This window comes from Achroia grisella, unplaced genomic scaffold, assembly GCF_030625045.1.
Source record: "Achroia grisella isolate CSIRO2021 unplaced genomic scaffold, CSIRO_AGI_Agris_v1 utg1107, whole genome shotgun sequence".
Classification (NCBI taxonomy): Eukaryota; Metazoa; Arthropoda; class Insecta; order Lepidoptera; family Pyralidae; genus Achroia; species Achroia grisella.
The window spans coordinates 688,162-710,817 of NW_026712578.1; the positions used below are offsets into that span (position 1 = coordinate 688,162).

The 22,656-nt window shown below is 33.9% G+C and overlaps 2 protein-coding genes across 2 annotated transcripts; both read left to right on the forward strand.

Annotated features, from left to right (window-relative positions):
- The first annotated feature begins 1,021 nt into the window (after nucleotides 1-1,021).
- LOC131849277 (uncharacterized) lies at nucleotides 1,022-4,257 on the forward strand. Its single transcript, XM_059199315.1, has 3 exons — nucleotides 1,022-1,374; nucleotides 3,053-3,246; nucleotides 3,746-4,257. Exons 1-3 carry the CDS (start codon nucleotides 1,331-1,333, stop codon nucleotides 4,255-4,257), a joined length of 750 nt encoding a protein of 249 aa, XP_059055298.1. The 5' UTR covers nucleotides 1,022-1,330.
- Nucleotides 4,258-4,304: 47 nt separating this feature from the next.
- On the forward strand, nucleotides 4,305-4,852 carry LOC131849337 (uncharacterized; the record flags this gene model as incomplete). Its single annotated transcript, XM_059199383.1, has 1 exon — nucleotides 4,305-4,852. A coding segment is annotated over one exon (423 nt), but the record flags the coding sequence as incomplete, so codon positions are not given.
- Nucleotides 4,853-22,656: the final 17,804 nt, after the last annotated feature.

Genomic DNA, 22,656 nt, shown 5'->3' on the forward strand with positions numbered 1-22,656 from the left:
ACTTTCATTCAATCTAAAATTTGTTTTAATTTATATTTCAAATGAAATGAAAGGATATTTATTTAGTAGAAGAAAAAACTAAAACACAAATAAAACAAACAAAAAAAAAACAAATAGTGCGACAATTACAAAAAAAAGTGTACAAATTACGTGTGCGTGCATGTGTATGTCTGTCGAAGCATCTACTGAACAGCTCCGTGCTCAGCATAATGCTGCAGCGGCTGGAGCGCTGCAACGCTGTTTTTCAGCACAAGACCTTGGGTGGTGTATTGCTGTGTTGTACACGATTTATGATATGATATGGTATACTAATATATTATTATATACTAAATATATTATAAATATTTACGCACAACCACATTGTGGAATCACCTTCCAGCAATGGTATTTCCGAACCGATACGATATTGAAACCTTCAAGAAAAGAGCTTATTCCTTTTTAAAAGGCCGACAACGTACTTGCAATTCCCCTGGTGTTGCGGGTGCTCATGGGCGGCGGTAATCACTTACCATCAGGTGACCTGCATGCTCGTTTGTCCCCTGTGTTATAAAAAAAATATAATAATTTGATGTAATATATACATAAATACACATTTAGCTAAAATAGAGATAGTACACAAATGACAAGGAGTTAATAGATATAAATACAGTCAAACAAAAGAGATACAGGGTATAAAGAGACAGATATACATAATATCAAATAAACATATAAATAAATAAATAAAGTAGTATGGTATTTTCGTTATTAAGTATTGCTCAAAATATTTCATTAACAAACAATATAAATTTTATCTTATTCTTTTCTCTCTCTTATTCTTTATTTAAATTTAAAAATTATGGTGACGATTTTTAAATTTAAATAAAGAATAAGAGAGATGTAGTGTAATAACGCGCTGTTGCCGTTCCGGTCTCCGGTATTCACGGCCGCCGCGCCGGCCGATGTGCGGCGTTGCTGCATGGCGCCGGAGGCCGCCGGATACCGGTGGGGAACGCCCGGACAGTTGAATCCGAACCGACGCTGGGACCGTACGTCGTGTTTAATTATTTATTGTTGCATTTTTTTAACAGAATCACTTATAATTTAGTTTAATAATGTTTATACTAATTAAAATGTATGTTAGTTATACATTTCTGGTAGTAATTAATCACTAAATATCACATTAATCGATCGATTAGATAATTGTTCTAAATTTGAAATTTTTAGACCTGTCTTAAATCTACGTACCTACATCATTTTAAAGAAGTCCCCATTCAATCGATTGATTCTATTTTTAAATTTTGACATTACCTGTTGTTGACTACATGTTTTGGCGCCATTTTGAATTTTAAACATGGCGGAATTGTCTGACGAGCACAGCGATAGAAACGATCAAAGGTTAGTGTAATTTTATATTACCATTACTAGCTACTGTCCTCGACTTTGCTGCTTTTTTTAGATAAATGGAAACATCAAGGGATGAATCTACTAGTCTCTAAAATTAATTTAGTTTGTTAACAGTGTTTCCGTTACCGGAAGTTTAGTCGGAAATTGAAAATCATTATTTTCGTTTCGGTTAATTTCGAGCTTATGTACTATTCGATGTATACTAAATAATAAGTTGGAAAGGAGGATTGACACTTTGTTCATTAGTTTTTTTATATAATTAAAATAGTAATCATAATGACAGCGCCATTTTTTTTTTATTGGGTTTTTGGGCTATTGTCAGATGTTTGTAGTACCTGTAGCACTGCGACCTATATAAAACTATTGTGCTCGCCCTTTTCAAAGTTCGCTACCTAGACACGTCAGGGACAAGAATTGAAGGATATTCTTAGCAGCGATGGTTTTTATCTCCTCAGGAAAGAGTGTAAACTTTCCAAAGGAGATATTTCGTTTATGCATGAGTGGGCTACAACCACATAGGATGTGAAGCGGCGTTTCCTCTTCAGTTTGGCAGAATCTGCAGATACTTGTCGTGCATAGGCCTAGTTTAGCCATATGCTTGTTTAATTTGCAGTGTCCTGTGAGGGCCTTAATCATCATGCATATGTTGTTTTTACTCAATAGCAGTAGTCTATTGGAGTATTTGTTCGAGTAGCCCTATATTAGGGCTTTTGAATATGTTAATCCTGGCATTTCTTGCCAGTGATTCAGTGCTTCTAGTTTGGTTATTAATTTGAGATGTCCCAGCGCCATTTAGTCACAAGCTAAACAAAACTTGTATTATGTGTACTAAATTATTATAAATACTTAAATATATTTCTTTTTGTGAATATATACCTACATAATATAGGTAGGTACATAGAAAAAACCCCAGGTTGATACAAACAATCATAGTTTTAAAATTATTTACTTTATTTAATTCATAAATTAATTAATTTACAGTTATTATACTAGTGGTAATTTAGCTAAATTGAAATACTTGAAATTCTATATTTTAATCTCAACAACGTCGGAATATTTTTCGAAAATTTTATAAGTTTAATATCTGATTCTTGTATTTATCTTACAATGTTTATAATAATAATAATCACTATCTAGCTAAGAATATGATATAAATAAAATAAATTAAAAACCCTGGACAATTAACACAGCGCCATCTAGTCCCACGGTAAGCAGTGCTTGTGTTATGAGTACTAGACAACTGATGTAAATACATAGATTTTTTTTGTAAATGCAAACATAATATACATAGAAAACACCCAGACTGATACGAACAGTCATACTCATGAATACAAACGTTTGCACCGGGCGAGGAATCGAACCGCGACCATCGGAAGTAAGGCGATGTGCTAAACCGCTAGACCACCGAGGCCGTCAAAAATAATATATTTTTTTTTTATTAATTCACTAAGTGTGCATGACCACTAAACTATACTACACATCGGGTTCTGTTTGATGTTACATTGCTTACTTTGGAGTGTTCAAAGTGTGGAGGCCGTTCTTCCTGCTTGTATTTCTCCATCTCTTTCTATTATTTTTTTTTTTTAAATATCATCATCCATTCTCTATTTTTATTTATTCGTTATACAGATTCGTAATCCATTTTCCTCCCCAATTTTAATTGTTTCAGTGACGGAGCAAACTTCAAAAAAGCTGTTCAAACCCGCGACCTGATAGCCATGGTGAAACGCCATGGTTGTCTATGGGATCGAAGACACGAGAGCTACCGGAACAAATTCGTCAAGAGTAAAGCTTGGAAAGATATATACCGGGAAATCGAACCTGCGTATAACTCATTGAGTGCTACAATGCGACACCAAATAGGTAAGATTTTAATTAGACGAACTCGGTAGTTCAGTTGTTAAATACGTTGCTACGGTCATTGGTTCTGAGAACTAAGGTGTCATGAATTTATTCGCCGTAATTTATAGTTACAAATAACTAAAATAAAAGTGTCTGTTTGTAATTTACAGCTTAAAATTAATAGCATTTCTCTATATGCATAGGAAAATATACACGATTCTTGCATAAAACTTTAAAAACTATTGCCTGTGTGTGTTTGTTCTTGCTAACTTCTAAAACGGCTGGATCGATTTTGACGGGACTTTCACTCGCAGGTAGCTAATGTTATAAGCAGTAACTTGGCCACTTCCGTGTTAGAAATTTTATTTTATATTTTCACGTACCATTAGTTCTAAATATTAGCCTTATCTCTTCAAACAAAAGTCCTATATATATTCTGAAACCTGAAATACATAGATGAAACCGCTGACTTTGTACAAAGTCAACTTTGAATGTTTACTAATATGTCTTTATATCTCAGGTGTTTATATAACAAAAAAATGGTACAACGTTCGAGATTCATACGTAAAATCGAAGAGATCACGGAACTCTCGACCTTATATCTACACAGATGACATGACATTCCTAGATGCTGTTATAAAGAGTGACGAGCAGAGAGAATGCACCACTGGAAACGAGAGCGAAGAAGGTGATAACTGGATGAGTGAAGTGTTTATAGACGTTGATGAGGGTAAAGAGGAAATACCCAGCAAAAGACCTAAATATGACGTGTTAAATTTAGCCAAAGAAGATCAAACAGTGCTGGATGAAAGCTTGAACGATAGCAATATGGTTACCTTCCTAGCCAATCTGATACACAAAGAAGAAGATGAAGATAGAGCGTTCTTCAAATCAATCACTCCAGCAGTTAAAACTCTGTCTCAAGATGCTAAATTAGAGTTTAGGATAATGGTCATGAAAATTCTGAAAGGTTTAAAAAAGAAGCAGGGACTTGTTAAAAGGGAACCTTCTACATATAGTGATAGTGAATAAATTATTTTGTAATTGAAATGTATACGGAGTTGTTGTGACGTTCCTAGGAACGTCTAGAGCATCTAGATGCTGTTATAAAGAGAGACGAACAGAGAGATTGCACCACTGGCAACGAGAATGAAGAAGATGATAACTGGATGAGTGAAGTGTTTATAGGCGTTGATGAGGGTAAAGAGGAAATACCCAGCAAAAGACCCAAATATGACGTGTTAAATTTGGCCAAAGAAGATCAAACAGTGCTGGATGAAAGCTTGAACGATAGCAATATGGTGACCCTCCTAGCCAATCTGATACACAAAGAAGAAGATGAAGATAGAGCGTTCTTCAAATCAATCACTCCAGCAGTTAAAACTCTGTCTCAAGATGCTAAATTAGAGTTTAGGATAATGGTCATGAAAATTCTGAAAGGTTTAAAAAAGAAGCAGGGACTTGTTAAAAGGGAACCGTCTACATATAGTGATAGTGAATAAATAGCACTTTTTTGTAATTGAAATATCTATGCAGTTGTTATGACGTTCCTAGATGCTGTTATAAAGTGTGACGAACAGAGAGATTACACCACTGGCAACGAGAATGAAGAAGATGATAACTGGATGAGTGAAGTGTTTATAGACATTGATGAGAGCAAATAAGATATACCCATCACCAGCAAAAGACCTAAATATGACGTATTAAATTTAGCCAAAGAAGATCAAACAATGCTCGATGAAAGCTTGAATGACAGCAATATGGTGACCTTCCTAGCCAATCTGATACACAAAGAAGATGAATAGAGAGTGTTCTTCAAATCAATCACTCCAGCGGTGAAAACTCTGTCTCAAGATGCTAAATTAGAGTTTAGGATAATGGTGATGAAAATTTTGATAGTGAATAAATAGTGTTTTTTTAAACTGTCGGCCACTTGATGGTAAATGGTAACGATCGCCTTTTACCATGTGATGACTTCCGGAGGTCTAACATGTGTTAATGTAACTTCACTAAATTCACTCCCTGATCTCATCCTACAAACGAAGCACAGCTTATAATGCAGTGACTTAACGACTGAATAAGCAAACTTAGGCTTATGCTGGATAATCTACAGATTTTGCCAAGCTTAAGAGAAGCTACTACACATCCTATGTGATTGTCCACTCATGCATGAACGAAATATCTCCTTTGCAAAGTTTACACTCAATCCTGAGGAGATAAAAACCATCGCTTAGGAGCGATGAATGGAAGAGAAAAAAATATTACTCCGACACCAAATAAAGAGGATAAGGAAGAAGTAGATGATAATTATTAAGAAATCTTATTAATATGATATCATAAATGTGACAGTTTGTAATTATAGATGTTTGTTACTCGTTCACCCAGAAACTACTGAAGGGATTTTATCGAAACTTTACAGTGATATAGCTTTATACCAGAATAACACATAGGCTCCTAAGAATATCCTTCAGTTCTTGTCCCTAACAATAGATCTATGTAGGTCGCAGTGCTACAGGTTTAAAGCACTTCACAATAGTCCAAAACAATCCATAAAAAAAATAGCGACTGAAATAAGTGTGACTAAAGTATTCACCCGGATTACTATGTAAAAAGTTTACTTCGGTAAATCACATGACAACTATGAACTACATTGCAATAATGGTAAAAAAGACATTTAGATTAGACGTTCTCAGTTGTGTAGCGATTTAGCACACTGCCTGACTATCGATGGTCGCGAGTTCGATTATTGTAGGATACAAACACTTGTATTTATGAGTATTATTGTTTGTATTGTCTATGTGCAATCGCTAACAAAACAAATTTGAATTATGATACTAGAAAACTGATAGAAGTACATTAATACATTTTTTTTAAATACATAACAATAATAATGTGTCAACAATTATGGAGAATTGTTATTATATATTTTATAATAAGTATAGATAAGAGAGACATTTTAATCTGTGATTTTATCTCTATTGTTCTGTGCATGTAGTATGCAGAATTAAAAAAATTTGGCTGAGCTAAGTATTTCATTTCAACAACCATACCACCAGACGCTTTATGATGTATACATATAGACCGAATATACAGTAATATGCAATATTCAGTAGAAAAACATACACATAATGTTTTTCGAACTATCTGTTGGCTGCAGCTGACCGTTACAAGCTGTAAAGATCACTGATGCACTCCAAACCAAAGGAAAGACTTATGGAGCGGCTATAAGGCCAACTCCTACCTGATAACTTTAGTCAGAGGGCACCGATAGAAATTCAAACCTACGCCAGGTTTTCAGGTCGCCGTAATTTCGATCGCCTCTATGTTATTGTGGTGAAAAATCCTCAAAAGGCGTTGGCCCGCCCTGTAGATGAAGGGTAGGCCCTATTTCGTTTTTAGGGCGACCTACTTCGTTCTACTCAGTCACTCATTTTAGTGGGGCGCAACCTCCTTCAAGGCAAGCGCCCCGGCCGCAACCTCCTTCAAGGCGAGCGCCCCGGCCGCAACCTCCTTCAAGGCGAGCGCCCCGGCCGCAACCTCCTTCAAGGCGAGCGCCCCGGCCGCAACCTCCTTCAAGGCGAGCGCCCCGTCCGCAACCTCCTTCAAGGCGAGCGCCCCGGCCGCAACCTCCTTCAAGGCGAGCGCCCCGGCCGCAATGGGGGATAAAGGTAGAAGGGGTTTGTTAGTAATGTGGACTAATTACTCTATTAGCCCACATTATATAATTGCTAGTACCATGTTAAGTTGACCTCCACGCGGTTCTCACTAGAATACAGAATCTCCTACCTGACGGATAAGACTTTAGTCAGAGGTCACCGATAGAAGTTCAAACCTATGCCAGGTTTTCCCTGTCATCTTCCACTGGGGCGCCGTTAGCGTATACTGTTAGAGCTTATATTTCATTATTTAAAAAATGGGGGATAGAGGTGGGGTAGAGTTGGGTATGCCCCTACCTCTAAGGTCCAAGTCTTTAGGATCTATGGTACAAATGTAGGTTATCACAGACGGAGTAGTTAGATTCGATTTTGATTGTCAACTATTGACTTGAGACATAGGTACCCGACTTTACCTAAATATACATTTGAATCTAACGGGACGGAGAGAGAAGCAGTTTGTGAGTACCTCAATCACCGTTCAGTCAGTCAGGAATAAGAAATTAATTTTCTTTTATAGCATAGGGGACAAACACGCTTGCAGCTCACCTAATGGTAAATGATTACCTTCGCCCATTAGCACCCATAACACGAACGGACTAGCAAGTGCGTTGCCGGCCTATTAAGAAGGAATAAGCTCTTTTCTTGAAGGTTTTAATATCGTATCGGTTCGGAAATACTATTACTAGAAGGTGATTCTAAAATGTGGTTGAGTGTGGCAAAATGTTTCTAGAAAAAGGTACGATGAAGGACCGCAGTTTATCCAGATCATCAAGATGGTATATTGAATAAGAACTCTATATTTTTCCTGTCACAGAAAATATACAAATAAAAAACATATAATTACAATAAGAGTTAACAACGAGAAGCCTTATCACTAAATAGCAATTTGTTTTCTTTTAATATAGATTCGAACTCAGAGTCTACCTGATCTCTATCGGGCTAGTAAACCACTGAACAACAACGGTACAAAATAATGCATTTAAATTAGACGAAATCCTTGAGATATTTTAAAAAGCAACAACGTCGGAATATCCTAAAGAAAATGGCTTATTTCGGCAAAATTACATGGCCTAACCGCACGGCCTCTCAATTATTTCGCCAGAGGGCTCTGTAATTACAAAGAAGTCACGTATTACGACTATGTAATTTGTCACTTCTCATTAATGGATTACAATGTAATTTCGTTGAGAAATTTCTTACGTCGAATTCGCTTTTGCCGTTTTCTTTTTGTGGAAATAAAGTATGAGCACTCTAAAGACAGCTTCAACATGTGGGTAAGATTAAAAAACAGTATTTCTATTCAAAGGGGGAACTCTGATTGTAGCTTAAGTTGCCTAAAGGGACTCCTTTTAAAATATTTCAGTTACTACATTATATTTTTTAAGTTCATTGTTTTAATTTAAAATTACTTTAGTTATATATAAGTAAGCGGCAAAGTTATTAAATTTGTTAACAAGTTGCAAATTAAATTGAAATGAAATTGTTTTATTTGTAATGATTGATTAAATATAAACAGCATCCTAAACACCATATTCAATATTTCGGATTGTCCGCTCCAGAGAGACTGGATATCGCTGCATTGCTGCGGAGCCCTGGGGCTTCTGGACGTGGACATACACTTAAATATATGAATTAAATGTATAAAATTGTAATTTACTAACATACTTTATAACTTGTTTACTAACATAATATGGATACATATACGAAATAAATGAAATAAAAATAAAAAAAAAGATGGATTAAAAATAATTTAAAACGCGTAATTGAAGAAGACAGTGATACAAGTAATTTATTCTATGACCTTTGAAAATGTGATTAACATTACAATTCAATATTTTCTTGTAGTATTTACAAATTACTTTCCCAAAATATAATTGAATTTTGATATATATATATTAGACTAATAATAATACTCCTAGACAATTCACACAGCGTCATCTAGTTCCAAGCTAAGCAGAGCTAGTTTTATAGACAGACGACTGATAAAAATACTTAGATTTTGTAAAGATCTATAGAAACAATTATATATACTTTGTGTCATTCATAGGAATGGAACCCACAACCATCGAAGTCGTCAACATTATTATTGAAAATGTTTTGAATATATCGAAGCACAAAATATTTTCGCATTCTATACTTAATGTAGCGCCATCTAATGTTAAAAAAGTTAATTAATTCCGACAACCATCATTTTTCAAGTCGGCTAATACTTAGATATTTTTTGTAAATTCATAATATACATAGAAAACACCCAGGCCGATAAAAACAATCATACTCATGAATACAAATGTTTGTACCGTGCGAGGAATCGAACCAAGTAAACTGCTGTACCACCGAGACCGTTTATAATCTTAATGATATATTTTTTATACTATAAACGCGAAAGTTTTTGAGTATGGATGTTTGTTACTCTTTCACGTAAAAACTACTGAACGAATTTTGATGAAAATATACAGTAATATAACTTATGCATAAGAATAGCATATAAGGTATAATTTTTATTGAAACTTAACACGGGTAAAACCGCGTGCACATCTAGTATATATAATCGTCATAATGTATAAGTACATTATGGATTACAACCATCGGTATGACTTACCATAACTTATTAATCACTTCATCCCTAACTTACTCAGCTTTGACCCAACTTTACGTGTCCTCACTTGACCCAAGAGTCTTGGGCCAAGACCCAAACTTGCCCCATATTCACCTATGGATCCTTAATTGTTAAATACGCTACACACCGGGAAATGATTTTGACTGTCACTTTACAACTTTTATACCACGACGGTGTCATTCAAGCATACGGCTCACCTTATGGTAAACGGTTACCGTAACCAGAGAATGTGAAGCAATTTTTTGGTAATGATGAGTAGCGTATGGACGTCTGAAACACAATTATATTTTATATTAAGACTAGCTGTCCCGGCAAACGTTGTTTTGCCTTAAAATAAAAAAAGAAAAATTAGGGGTGGTCTACCCCTAACATTTAGGGGGATGAAAAATAGATGTTGGCGGATTCTCAAACCTACTTAATACGGTCACAAAATTTCATGAGAATCGGTCAAGCCGTTTCGGAGGAGTATGGGAACGAAAACTGTGACACGAGAATTTTATATATAAGATTTAATAATAATAATAACCTTTGGACAATTAACACAGCGCCATCTAGTCCCACGGTAAGCAGAGCTTGTGTTATGGGTACTAGACAACCGATATAAATACTTAGCTATTTTTTTTTACAAAAACATAGACAATACCCAGAGGGATACACATAATTATACTCATGAATATAAAAGTTTGCGCCGTGCGAGGAATCAAACCCGCGACCTTTGGAAATAAAGCGGTGTACTAAACCACTAGACCATCGAGGTCGTCTATTTCATATTAGATTTATATTTGTATATTTCACTAATAAGTAATAATATTGCCATAAATTATTTTATTATGGTTACATTTAAAATAAAAGGTCAAGTGCTCCCTATAATAGGGTTGAGTGCAATGATATCTCGCTCATCCGTCATACTCGTGAACGGGTGCTGCTTGTGGGAACTGATTACACTATTTGCTTTTGCAATAGGATATATTGGTGGTGACTGTATTCTACCAAATTTGAATTAAAATGAATCTGTATTATTGTAAACATGTACAACATTTATTTGAAAAGAATACGAGATGAGTATCTTGTCAGTTCTTCTCATCTCGAAATCATTCCAAACTGCCAGTAGATTTGACATATCATAAGAGTCTGTAATAGACCTATATTAATAAAGATATTTTGAATACCACGATGGTGGAAAACAAGCATACGGCCCATCTGATGGTAAACAGTTACCCTTGAACGCTTAAAACACTAATCATAATATGTACATATGATAATAATTAAACGCACGACTACATAAATACATAATACATAAACACATAATACACATAATCCCCAATTTATACATAATCCACATATGTGTATGTTGAAATTAATACCGATCCACATAACATTGTGTTTGCCCATGGATGGGCCTGTTAATATGCTCCTTTCGGGCCACGCGTGAAGATACTAAGATTATAAGGATTTTCAGATGTACCGACAGCAGAAAAGTATATACACTAATTTATTATTAATACTTTTGACGTAGGACGAATTATGAATGAACATCTACATATTCATAATTCATACAATTGAATTAATTTTGTTGCATAGATATAGATTATTATTACGTCAAAAGTGTTTGCCATTTCCAGTTCGCAAGTTGTAGATTTTATTATAATAAGTACAAATGGAACAGTTCGTGAAAATCCGCTTAACAAATAGCGGCCTTGTCGCTTAAAGGAATATCTTGACGTATTGTAGCATGTAGACACATTTTAAAAATAGCTTACCACGATATATACAAATCGCACGTAAATTAGTTAAGTAATTACTGAGATTAGCCTTACAAACGCACAGACAAACAGACAAAATTTCTAACAATCATTACTATTATTAGAATATAACTATTCTACTAATAGTAATGATTCTACTCATCATCATCATCTGCTTCTTCCTTATCCCATTTATTTGGGGTCGGCGTAATATGTTTTTCGCTTCCATTCATCCCTGTTCGTAGTCATCGCGTTATTTACTTCCTTTCTTACCATATCATCTTTCACACAGTCCATCCATCTCTTTTTCGGCCTTCCTCTGCCCTTACAACCATCCACATTCATTTGTAACATCTTTCTTCTTATTCTACTATTAGTATAATATAACTATTCTACTAATAGTAATGATGGAGTATAAATAACTTTTAAAGGAGCACAATTCCGTCATATGTACACATATTTTTGCATAACTTTAATTGTTGTTATTTCGATTAGTACAAAGTCACGGTATCGTCTAGTATAACTAGAAAACTAATTCATACCGCTGTTAATTGTGTTCCAATACAAAATTCATATCTCATATCGGATTCATGCCGTGGCTGCTGACGGTAGCGGTAGCGCCGCGACCGCACGGGTAGTTGATTTATCGCGGGCCGTTTTTGGCAGTTGCCCCTGTACTTCGCCTTTAGCTCTATTGTCTGTCTTGCCTTGCCTAATTTAACTGGCATGCACAATGAGGAAACGTTCCAAATTCAATTTTTTTCATAATGTTCCACAATTCGTTATTCAAATTTTCAAGTTTTAAAGCGTTCTAAATTCAATTTTACTGATAACATTCTAATTGTGGATTATCATTCTGCCGTTTTTGGCAGTTGCCTCTGTACTTTGCCTTCAGCTCTATTGTCTGTCTTGCCTTGCCTAATTTAACTGGCATGCACAATGAGGAAACGTTCCAAATTCAATTTTTTTCATAATGTTCCACAATTCGTAATTCAAATTTTCAAGTTTTAAAGTGTTCTAAATTCAATTTTACTGATAACATTCTAATTGTGGATTATCATTCTGCCGTTTTTGGCAGTTGCCTCTGTACTTTGCCTTCAGCTCTAATGTCTGTCTTGCCTTGCCTAATTTAACTGACATGCACAATGGGGAAACGTTCCAAATTCAATTTTTTTCATAATGTTTCTCAATTCGTAATTCAAATTTTAAAGCGTTCCAAATTCAATTTCACTTATGAAATTCTAAATTCAGAATCTTTATTTGTGAAATACTTCGTCTTTAGCTCTATCGTCTGTCTTGCTTTGTCTACTTTAACTTGGATGCACAATGAGGAAACGTTCCAAATTCAATTTTTTTCATAATGTTTCTCAATTCGTAATTCAAATTTTAAAGCGTTCCAAATTCAATTTCACTTATGAAATTCTAAATTCAGAATCTTTATTTGTGAAGTACTTCGTCTTTAGCTCTATCGTCTGTCTTGCCTTGCCTACTTTAACTTGCATGCACAATGAGGAAACGTTCCAAATTCAATTTTTTTCATAATGTTTCTCAATTCGTAATTCAAATTTTAAAGCGTTCCAAATTCAATTTCACTTATGAAATTCTAAATTCAGAATCTTTATTTGTGAAGTACTTCGTCTTTAGCTCTATCGTCTGTCTTGCCTTGCCTAATTTAACTGGCGTGCACAATGGGGAAGCGTTCCAAATTCAATTTTTCAATACCGTTCCACAATTCATAATTCAAATTTTGAACTGTTTCAAATTCATTCATTTATTTATAACATACTAATTGTCAAGTACTATTGTAATTGTAAATTATTTAATTCGATATTTGAATTCTTGTTTCATCTATTATAAAATTGGTTCTTCATTTTAATTTCGAATTCATAATTCAAATACCAAAATATTAAATTTTGTAGAAAAAATACTCATAGTGCTGAGAATATTATCCGATTGCAGAAAGATTTAGTGCGTAACGATTTCTATGTTGATTGTCGCATGCCTTTTTCTCGTTAATGTGTATTGTGTAAAAATTCAAATAAATTCTTTTATTCTTATTTCAAATATTAAAACTATAATGAGTTCTGAAATCAAATATCGAATTCGTTATTTGATAAATTTCGAAAATATCAATGAATAAGTCTAAAATGTTCACTTTAAATGATTCATTATTCATACAACAAATCTTTTGATCAATGAATTAGTCTAAAATGTTCACATTTAGTGATTCACTATTCAAAAACTATTCATATTAACAATTCAAGCAACACAATTGGCAGATATCAATGAGCTTGTAAAAATACAACCATCGGAGTCCGGTTTCTGCTGTAATGCTATAAATAAAACTAGATACAATCACCGGTCCACTGACCTCGGGACAACTTATGAATGGACGGAGGAAAAAAAACCGGTTTCAAGCGAAAGGAAATTGTTATAACACTCATTACACTAGTTATTACCAGCGGATATGTTTTAATGTACATTGTATGTTGAGTCTCGTCTATATGTAAGTATGTATGTATGTATGTTGCCTCTGAACGATAATGGCAGTCGAAATCTATTATTTGTAGGCGTAGTTTTATTGAAATCATCGTGGACTAGTTTGCTGTCTCTGTCAATACAAAGGTCGCGAGTTCAAAATTAGATAAAAAAAATGGTGTATAGAATAATTCTAATTTATTCTCTGGTAAAGTAAACACCGATAGTAAAGACACGCATCCTGCACCGTATTTATTTATTTAGAGCATCATTGCCTAGTAATTTACTGCCAGGACTAATACCGAAAAGGACGTGACTTCAAAAATAGTTAAAAAAAAAAAATATATTTCTGACTGAATACTTGATATGACACGACGAACTAATTAATAACATTATTGAAGGAAAAATAGATGGAAAGAGAGGAAGGGGAAGACCGAGACACAGCTATATCAAGCAAGTTAAAGAAAAAGTTGGAGTTGTGTCGTATCAACAGCTAAAGGGACTGATAGAAGATCGTGGAAGGTGGCGGGAGCTCCACCGACAAGAGCACAGCTCTTAAATTATGAATGAATTTCTGACTGACTCTCCGGTGATGGAAACACCGATAATAAAGACTGCATGTTGTATTCGAAATATACCTAGCGAAATGTGGGCTTGTCAACAGGCGTGTGATGGCATTTTTTAAAATATCATATTCATTGCCTAACATTTCAATTTAACATTGGTATTAATTAAACCAATATTAATTATCTATACATATAAAGAAAATTGGAGTGTCTGTTTGTAATATAGTAATAAGCGTTTATTACTACATGCATATGAATATAAATACGGTACAAACACCAAAATAAGATTTTTTACAATTTTTATCTGTCTGTCTGTCTTTTTGTTCCGGCTAATCTCTGAAATGGCTGGACCGATTTTGACGGGACTTTTCTTGGATGATGTAATAAGTAGTATGTATTGATGTATCTATTCAAATAAACTTAATTTAAGCACTTTTGAATAGTCATAACGATTTTTTTTATCTACCGCTCGTTCGGAAAGCTGTCTTATCACAAGAAGAAAGAGCAAGAAAATTTCGTATTGCTCTTTTAAATAATCCTTGTAAGTTTACATTTACTTGTAAGTTTGTTACTGCTAATCTCTGAAAAGGCTGGACCGATTTTGACGGGACTTTTGGCAGGTAGCTGATGTAATAAAGAGTAACTCAGGCTACTTTTATTTTAGAAAAATAAAGTGAATATCCACGCGGACGAAGTTGCGGTTACAGATAGTCGTCATATATATTTAATTCAAATGTTTATACATATGTAAATATATATAATTAATAATGCTAATAGAATCTCCATAATACTATGTGTGGGTTGAAAACACATATAATAATATGTGATGAAATAAAACAATTTAATATTGGCAACTCCATCCGCCATATTGATTGATTTGAAGACGTAAGCCATCACGTGATTGTGTTTCGAATTTCGAATAATAATCTTTATATATAAAAATTACGTGTCACGCTGTTTGTCTGCGATGGACTCGTAAACTACTGAACTGATTGCAAATTTGATTTGCACATTGTGTGCAATTTGATCAAAGTTGAAAGATAGGATAGCTTACATCTCAATTTATAGTCGCAATATTATTTGATTCAAGAACCAAAAAAGAAAAAAGTTTATTTAAATAAATTATTTTTATTCTATTCTATTCTATTCTTAGCCACAGCAACGCGCGGACGAATCTGCTAGTATAGGTATGTATATATTTAAAATTGAAATTCATATACAGATACTAACGACCACTGTGGTCCAGCGGTTAAATACCGTTTTACTTCCGACGGTCGCGGGTTCGATTCCTCACACGGTGCAAACGTTTGTTCTCATGAGTATGATTGTTTGTATCGGTCTGGGTGTTTTCTATGTATATTATGTATATATTTACAAAAAAATATCTAAATATTTATATCAGTTGTCTAGTACACATAACACAAGCTCTGCTTACAGTAGGCCTAGTTGGCGCTGTGTTAATTGTCCAGGGTTATTTTTTTTTTATTTATTATGTACGACGGCTTCTACGCTCAGTACACCGCCTTATTTCAGACGTTCGTGGGTTCGATTCTTTGCACAGTACGATGCCGTTAATTTCTTTATTAAAATAGTTATGAATACATCAAAGCACAGTAAATATATTTGCGCATTGTAGATTTAATCTAGCGCTGTTTAACATTTAAAAAGTAAACTAATTCCGACTCTACCATTTTTCAAGTCGGCTAATGCATCTTAATATTATAAACGCGAAAGTTTGTAAGTATGGATGTTTGTTACTCTTTCACGCAAAAACTACTAAACGAATTTTAATGAAACTTTACAGTAATATAGCTTATTAAGACATAGGCTATATTTTATATTGAAATTTAACGCGGGTAAAACCGCAGGCAAAGCTTGTCTAAATATATACAACTCAAAGGTGACTGACTGACATAGTGATCTAGCAACGCACAGCCCAAACCACTGGACGGATCGGGCTGAAATTTGGCATGCAGGTAGATGTTATGACGTAGGCATCTGCTAAGAAAGGATTTTGATTAATTCTACCCCCAAGAGGATAAAATAGGGGATGAAAGTTTGTATGAAACTTTGTCAATTTTAAACCGATTAGGCTGAGACTTTGCATGCATAAAGCTACTATGACTTAGGCATCCCCTAAGAATTTTGATAAATTCCACCCCTAAGGGGATAAAAGTTTGTATAAATCTTCTTAGATTTTCAACTGATTGAACTGAATTAAAGATTGAAGCTACTATGATGAAGACTTTAGTTAATGAAGACTTAAATAGGATTTAGATAAATTCAACCCCCATGGGGATAAAATAAGGGATGATGCAGGATGTAAATGTATTAGTTTTAACACGAATAAAAAAAATTTTAGTTCTTCGGGCTACTTTTATTTTAAAAAAAAATAAAGTTAAATTCCACGCGGACGAAGTCGCGGGAACAGCTAGTAAAGATATAAAACAACATGATATCTAAATAGAAGCTGTTACAACAATAATTAAAATTATATAATTAACACAAACATCCCTTGTGTTAAATATGTTAAATCGACAGACAGACGCACATGTCTGTGCTCTGGTTTATGACAGGTTTTATAGCTCACAAGTGACGGACAGACGGAGAGATACGTTTGTATTAAGGCCGTCCACAAATGTACGACTTGGGAATTGATTTGAATCGTTTCGATAGCTTTATGTGATGATGTTTTAAATCTTGTATAGACCAGAATTTAAATAGACAATGAAATAAAGTATATATTGTATATCTTAATAATATTATAAAAGTGAAAGTTTGTAAGTATGAATGTTACTCTTTCACGCAAAAACTACTGAACGGATTTTGATGAAACTTTAGAGTAAAATAGCTTATGTATAAGCTTAGAATAATACATAAGGCTATAACTTAAAAAGATATTATGTAAATTAGGCGATATATAATGGTAAGTGTGATGCAGACGAAGTCGCGCCGATCAACTAGCAATGACTATAATTATGATGATTCTTTTTTATCAGATTTGAAAGTTGAAGTTTTTATGCTATTTAATAATAAAATACTTTAATACTATATTATGTAGGTATATTAAGCTCTGAAGGAGTATATCATAATTGCCAATAGTTAAAAACATTGACTGATGGGGTTGCCAGATGCATTACAGAACCCCGCGTTTCTGTAATGCATCTGGCATCTTCGCTCTTGCACGAGATGACTTTTATCCCATGACTAGCTTTTGTCCCCTTAGGGGTGGAATTTATCAAAATACTTTCTTAGGGGATGCCTACGTTATAGCTTATAGCTTTATGCATGCAAAGTCTTAGCCCGATCGGTTTAAAATTGACAAAGTTTCATACAAACTTTTATACCCTATTTTATCCCCTTGGGGGTAGAATTAATTAAAATCTTTTCTTAGCGGATGCCTACGTTATAACGTCTACCTGCATGCCAAATAAACATTTTATTATTATTATTATTGATTAAAATATTTATTTTTTATTTAATAATTATTACAATTTATAAGTCTACAATAACAAGAACAAAATATAGACTGAATATACCTGACTGAATATATAATAATCGAAAAACGTAAAACAAAAAAAAAGTATTAAAAAATTCGAACCTTAAAATTTGAAAAACGAATGATGAGCATTGTAAAAGCTATTTTAAAAATCGAATGCAAACTCTCTTCTAACCGAATCTACGACGTTCTAAATTTGAATTTTCATCGACTGGGTATTTCAAAAAAATAGAACGTAAAATCACCATACGAGACGCGGCGTTCGCATTCTAAATTTGAATTTCCAAACGTCATAGATTTGTCGTAGAGTTAAACGGTTCCTAAATTATAAAACATTATATTAATCCACGTGATGGGTGGTCGGACATTTTTGTTTGACAGTGTTCTGGGAATTATTTTAGTTGCGTATTTAATTTCCGCCGGTTTAGAATTATAATTTTAGATATAACGTTTTAAATAGAGGGGAACAAATTGTCTGCGTTGATAACTCTGTCTGGTCTATTTCTTTTAACAAACTTTGAAAATATCAGATGTGAAAACCGAGACATCTCAGCATTTAAAGACAAACTTGTCTCCAATTATCGTTTAGAAAAAGTTAATGTTAGACATAGACAACTATATAAATAAAAAAAATAGTAATTCAATTGAGTTTCTTGCCAGTTCTACTCAATTGGATCTATATACTGTACTGGACGGTAGGGAAAAAATTAGTTTCCAGGGAGAATACTGTGATAATCGACTTGGTATGGTATATTGTTAACGATAAACCCAACTGATAATAAATAATCCCCATTACTAACAAGCGCATCCCCCATTACAATAGTGTTAAAAAGTGACAAACAGTTGTCCCAACAAGGCATCGAACCTTGATCCTTGTGTGGAAATCAACAACTCTACAGACTAGGCTGACCGGATAATCGAATTTATGATCCTGCCTCATTGCCATTTTATACCGGTTCGCATAAGGTATTGGCAACTTAACCAAGTTATTATCAAATGGTACTAATCGATTTTGAACCGTATTACTTTAAGCATAAGTCACAAAATACAATGTTGACATTCTATCTTGGTGTGTGTACATATAAAGTGTTTTCCCACGATGCAATGTTGTTTTAAAAAGATTCTATTCATGTTCTAAACATAAATATAAGCGGTTTTTTTATATGTAGTTAAAATGTACTTTTTTAACATTCGACGCAAAATAGGGATATTTTAAGATTACGTGTGTGTGTGTCTGTCTCATTGTCGCTTCTAAATTAATCGACCGATTATGATGCAGTTTTTATTGTTTAAAAGCTACTATAACATTATTCTAATTTAAGAATCACCTAATTTCAAAAATTGCATTATATTCTAAACATGAACAGTGTTAAAAGAAAATACTTATTCCTTCATGATCTAGTGGTTACCACCCCGACTTACGCAGAAAGGTCGGTAGTTCAAATCTGGATGACATTTTATATTTCTGACCGAGTGTACGTAGATTCAAATACAAATTAAATACCATTTTAATACTGACTTAAGAATCCATAGTAATGTTGTAAAAACAATACTGTATATATATGTTAGTTTGTTATTTTTCACGTTAGGCTTCCGTTTACCTCAAAAAAAGTAAATGAAGTCGCAGGTAGGATCTTTAATCTATGCAGGTAACTCGGTACCTACCTAATTACGCGAATGCACGCCACGCGCCACTTCGGGCGTCTTCGGAAACATTCGTATGTCCTCGGCCACGCGTCCAACCTTCGGGATCTCTCGACGTACATCGTTATACAACCTGTTTCGACTACCGACTTGGTTATTGACCTAGCGTTCTTTTTTTAATTTAAACCGAGTTGCACACTAAGTGCAAATGAATCAGCTCATCAAAATTTAAATATTATTGACTCATTATTTATTTTATTTGGTATTGGTATTAATTTGGTTTTAATTATGTAAATGGATCGGCAAACAAGTTCATGAACTTCCTAATGGTAATTAAGTGGTAACACTTCGGATATCACGTCATCATATGATCACGTTCGTTGAGGGCTAAGATGATACTAACTCTGTCATTTTACTGCCGTTCACCCAATATACATTTTACAAAACAAGCTGTTTTTTTAAATGATAGATGATAATGGAATGATGCTCCCTCCTGCGCTAACGGTATACGCTGGCGGAGCACCATTGAAGGATGGTACCACATGAAGTTAGGCTAGTTGGGCTAACTGGCCTAACATCATGTTTAGCATGATCTGTATACTAATAACTTCCTAAACGATTTTGAATGACGAGCGTGCATGGCAATAGTTGTTCATCACGGGATTTTCATTTAATATTAGACATAGACACCTATATAAATATACATTGTAAATAAAATGGCTTTAAAAAAAAAGTAATTCAATTGAGTTTCTTGCCAATTCTTCTCAATTGGATATATATATAGATATATATATACTGAGTTGAACGGTAGGGAAAAAAATATAAAATAAAAAATTTTACGTTCATAAGTGGCTAAAATGTCCTACATGAATAAATGAATTTTGAATTTCAATTTGAATTTGAAAATCCGTTTGCGTGATACAGTAACAAACATCCATTCATACTCACAAACTTTCACGTTTATAATATTACTAAGGGGTAGGCAAGATTTAAAATTATAATTTTTTAAGAAAAGAAAATATATTTCAAATATTAAACGGTCTCGGAATGCAACCGCCCTAACAATGGAACGATTCATTCCATTTGTTTCTTTTTTCGAAATTCAAATTAGGGAATGTTTGTTTTTTCAATGGACAGGCCGCATGGATTCGAAACCGTTTTTGGTGTTCCATATTTGAATGTTGATTTTTGAAATATTTAGAACGCGCTAAAGAAATTATTCTTTAACTAATAAATTGTATACATAGCGTAGTACTACAGGCCCCTCTTCCCCACTGGGCACACTGGGCCCAGGGCCCCGCGATGGATTGGGGCCCCCTAGCTAGTCCAGTCCCTACTCTATTACCAAACGATAACCGATACCTACTTTACTCTCGCCTGAAAATCAGTCTAACCAATGGTTCCTGACTATGGTCAATTTGTTCGTTTTTATTAACTTTCTTATAGATCTCTAGCAAAAATTTGAACTCCTCATCAGATAACAACTTTTTAAAAATATTTTTGCCTGGTTTGTTTATACATCTTTGAAGATTTATAGTTATTTTTAAACTTTTGTGTTTAATATACACAATTTATATTATTAACCGGGTCTTAACACGAACTAGTGACGGTAGATGAAAAAAACTGCAGTCACCTATCTTTTTTTTTTATTAATTATGGGATTACGCTTGGTCTTACCTCATCTGATGGTAATGCTAGTTTGTAATAATCTTTACATTGGTTATTTCATTAGTACTAAGCTCGGTTTGTGTTTAGTACTAATGAAGTACCTAGTTTTGGTACCTTCTTTTAATATCATTTTAAAATATCGGATATTTCTACAATATTGATGTGAACTCTAACACTATGGTCATCCTAACATGCCCAGAGCCTCTAATAGGTGAAAGACGGCCCTGTACTAACACCATATATAGTATGTACACTAATTTATATATGTGTATTAATTTATGAGTGAGAATTTGTCAATGTGTTAACATATTATATTAGTAGGTAACAGGTGGTGAGTGGGTTGCCTTATTTGTAAGGTCAATGACGCTACTTCGCATTGTCTCATATTGTTTGACCATTTTTATTTTAGTTTTAGAAGACATTTCGAATATTGAACACCTTTTTAAAAGTTATGCAACTCTATTTTAAGTTTTTTATACAACTACTAGCTGTGCCCGCGACTTCGTCTGCGTGGAATAGTGACTTTAGATACAATTTTTAGTTATTTTACAAATAATGTATGCATAACATCGTTCTAGCTTCTAAAATAACGAATTAACATACAAACTTTCATCCCCTATTTTATTTTACCTTAAGGGTGTTTTTTTTTAAACTTTGAATGTCATATTTGTTTATCATATATCAATCAACAGCAGATATGATATATAAGAAATATGTTTCAAGTTTATAAGCTTTACAATGGCGATACGTCGATACAACTTTTCATATCCCCTTTCAACTCTTTACAAATATTTTATATCCATTCTCAGGGTTTAGACTATCAGTGTACTAAATTTCATTTAAATCGATTCAGTAGTTTTGGCGTGGAAGCGTGACAGACTGATATTATTATTTTTTAGCAATATTTAGAGTGATTCAAGAGGAAGGTTTATATGTATAATACATGTTTATTATGAGATTATTATTATTATTACTTGTACACCCGTGCGAAGACGGGGCGAGTAGCTAGTGTTTAATAACTATCGCATTTATAATATTTGTTTTTAGTAATAGATAAAGTGATACAAGAAGTAGGTTTGTATGTAAAATATATACGCGTGCGAAGTCGGGGCGAGTAGCTAGTATATATATATATATATATATATATATATATATATATATATATATATATATATATATATATATATATATATAAATATCCCCTTGGGCACTTTGTGGCTCAGACGTGCCGTATAGGTAGTTTTTTGTTGATCCTTTTTCACTTGTTGATCCGGAGGCCTTTTGTTGATCTAATGCCAGATGACCATATATAAATGTTGATCCGTTTTGAGCCACAACTGTCACGACGAGTAATAATAATAATTAAGCGATTTATACACGATTTTATACAAATCCACCTTTTTGGCATACGAGCAGTTCTTGATCCAATTCAAACGGGCCAATCAGGGTGCAGCATTTGCCAAGGGCTTCCTCATTGGCACGTTTGGGCTACTACATTATGGCTACAGTAACTTAATAATGTCTAGCTAGTATTTCAAGAATAATAGTCTATCTAATCTAA

Coding starts and splice junctions, on each gene's coding strand:
- LOC131849277 (XM_059199315.1), top strand. CDS start 1,331: ATGGCGGAATTGTCTGACGAGCACAGCGATAGAAACGATCAAAG. Junction 1,375..3,052: donor AGCGATAGAAACGATCAAAG/GTTAGTGTAATT, acceptor TAATTGTTTCAG/TGACGGAGCAAACTTCAAAA. Junction 3,247..3,745: donor TACAATGCGACACCAAATAG/GTAAGATTTTAA, acceptor TTTATATCTCAG/GTGTTTATATAACAAAAAAA.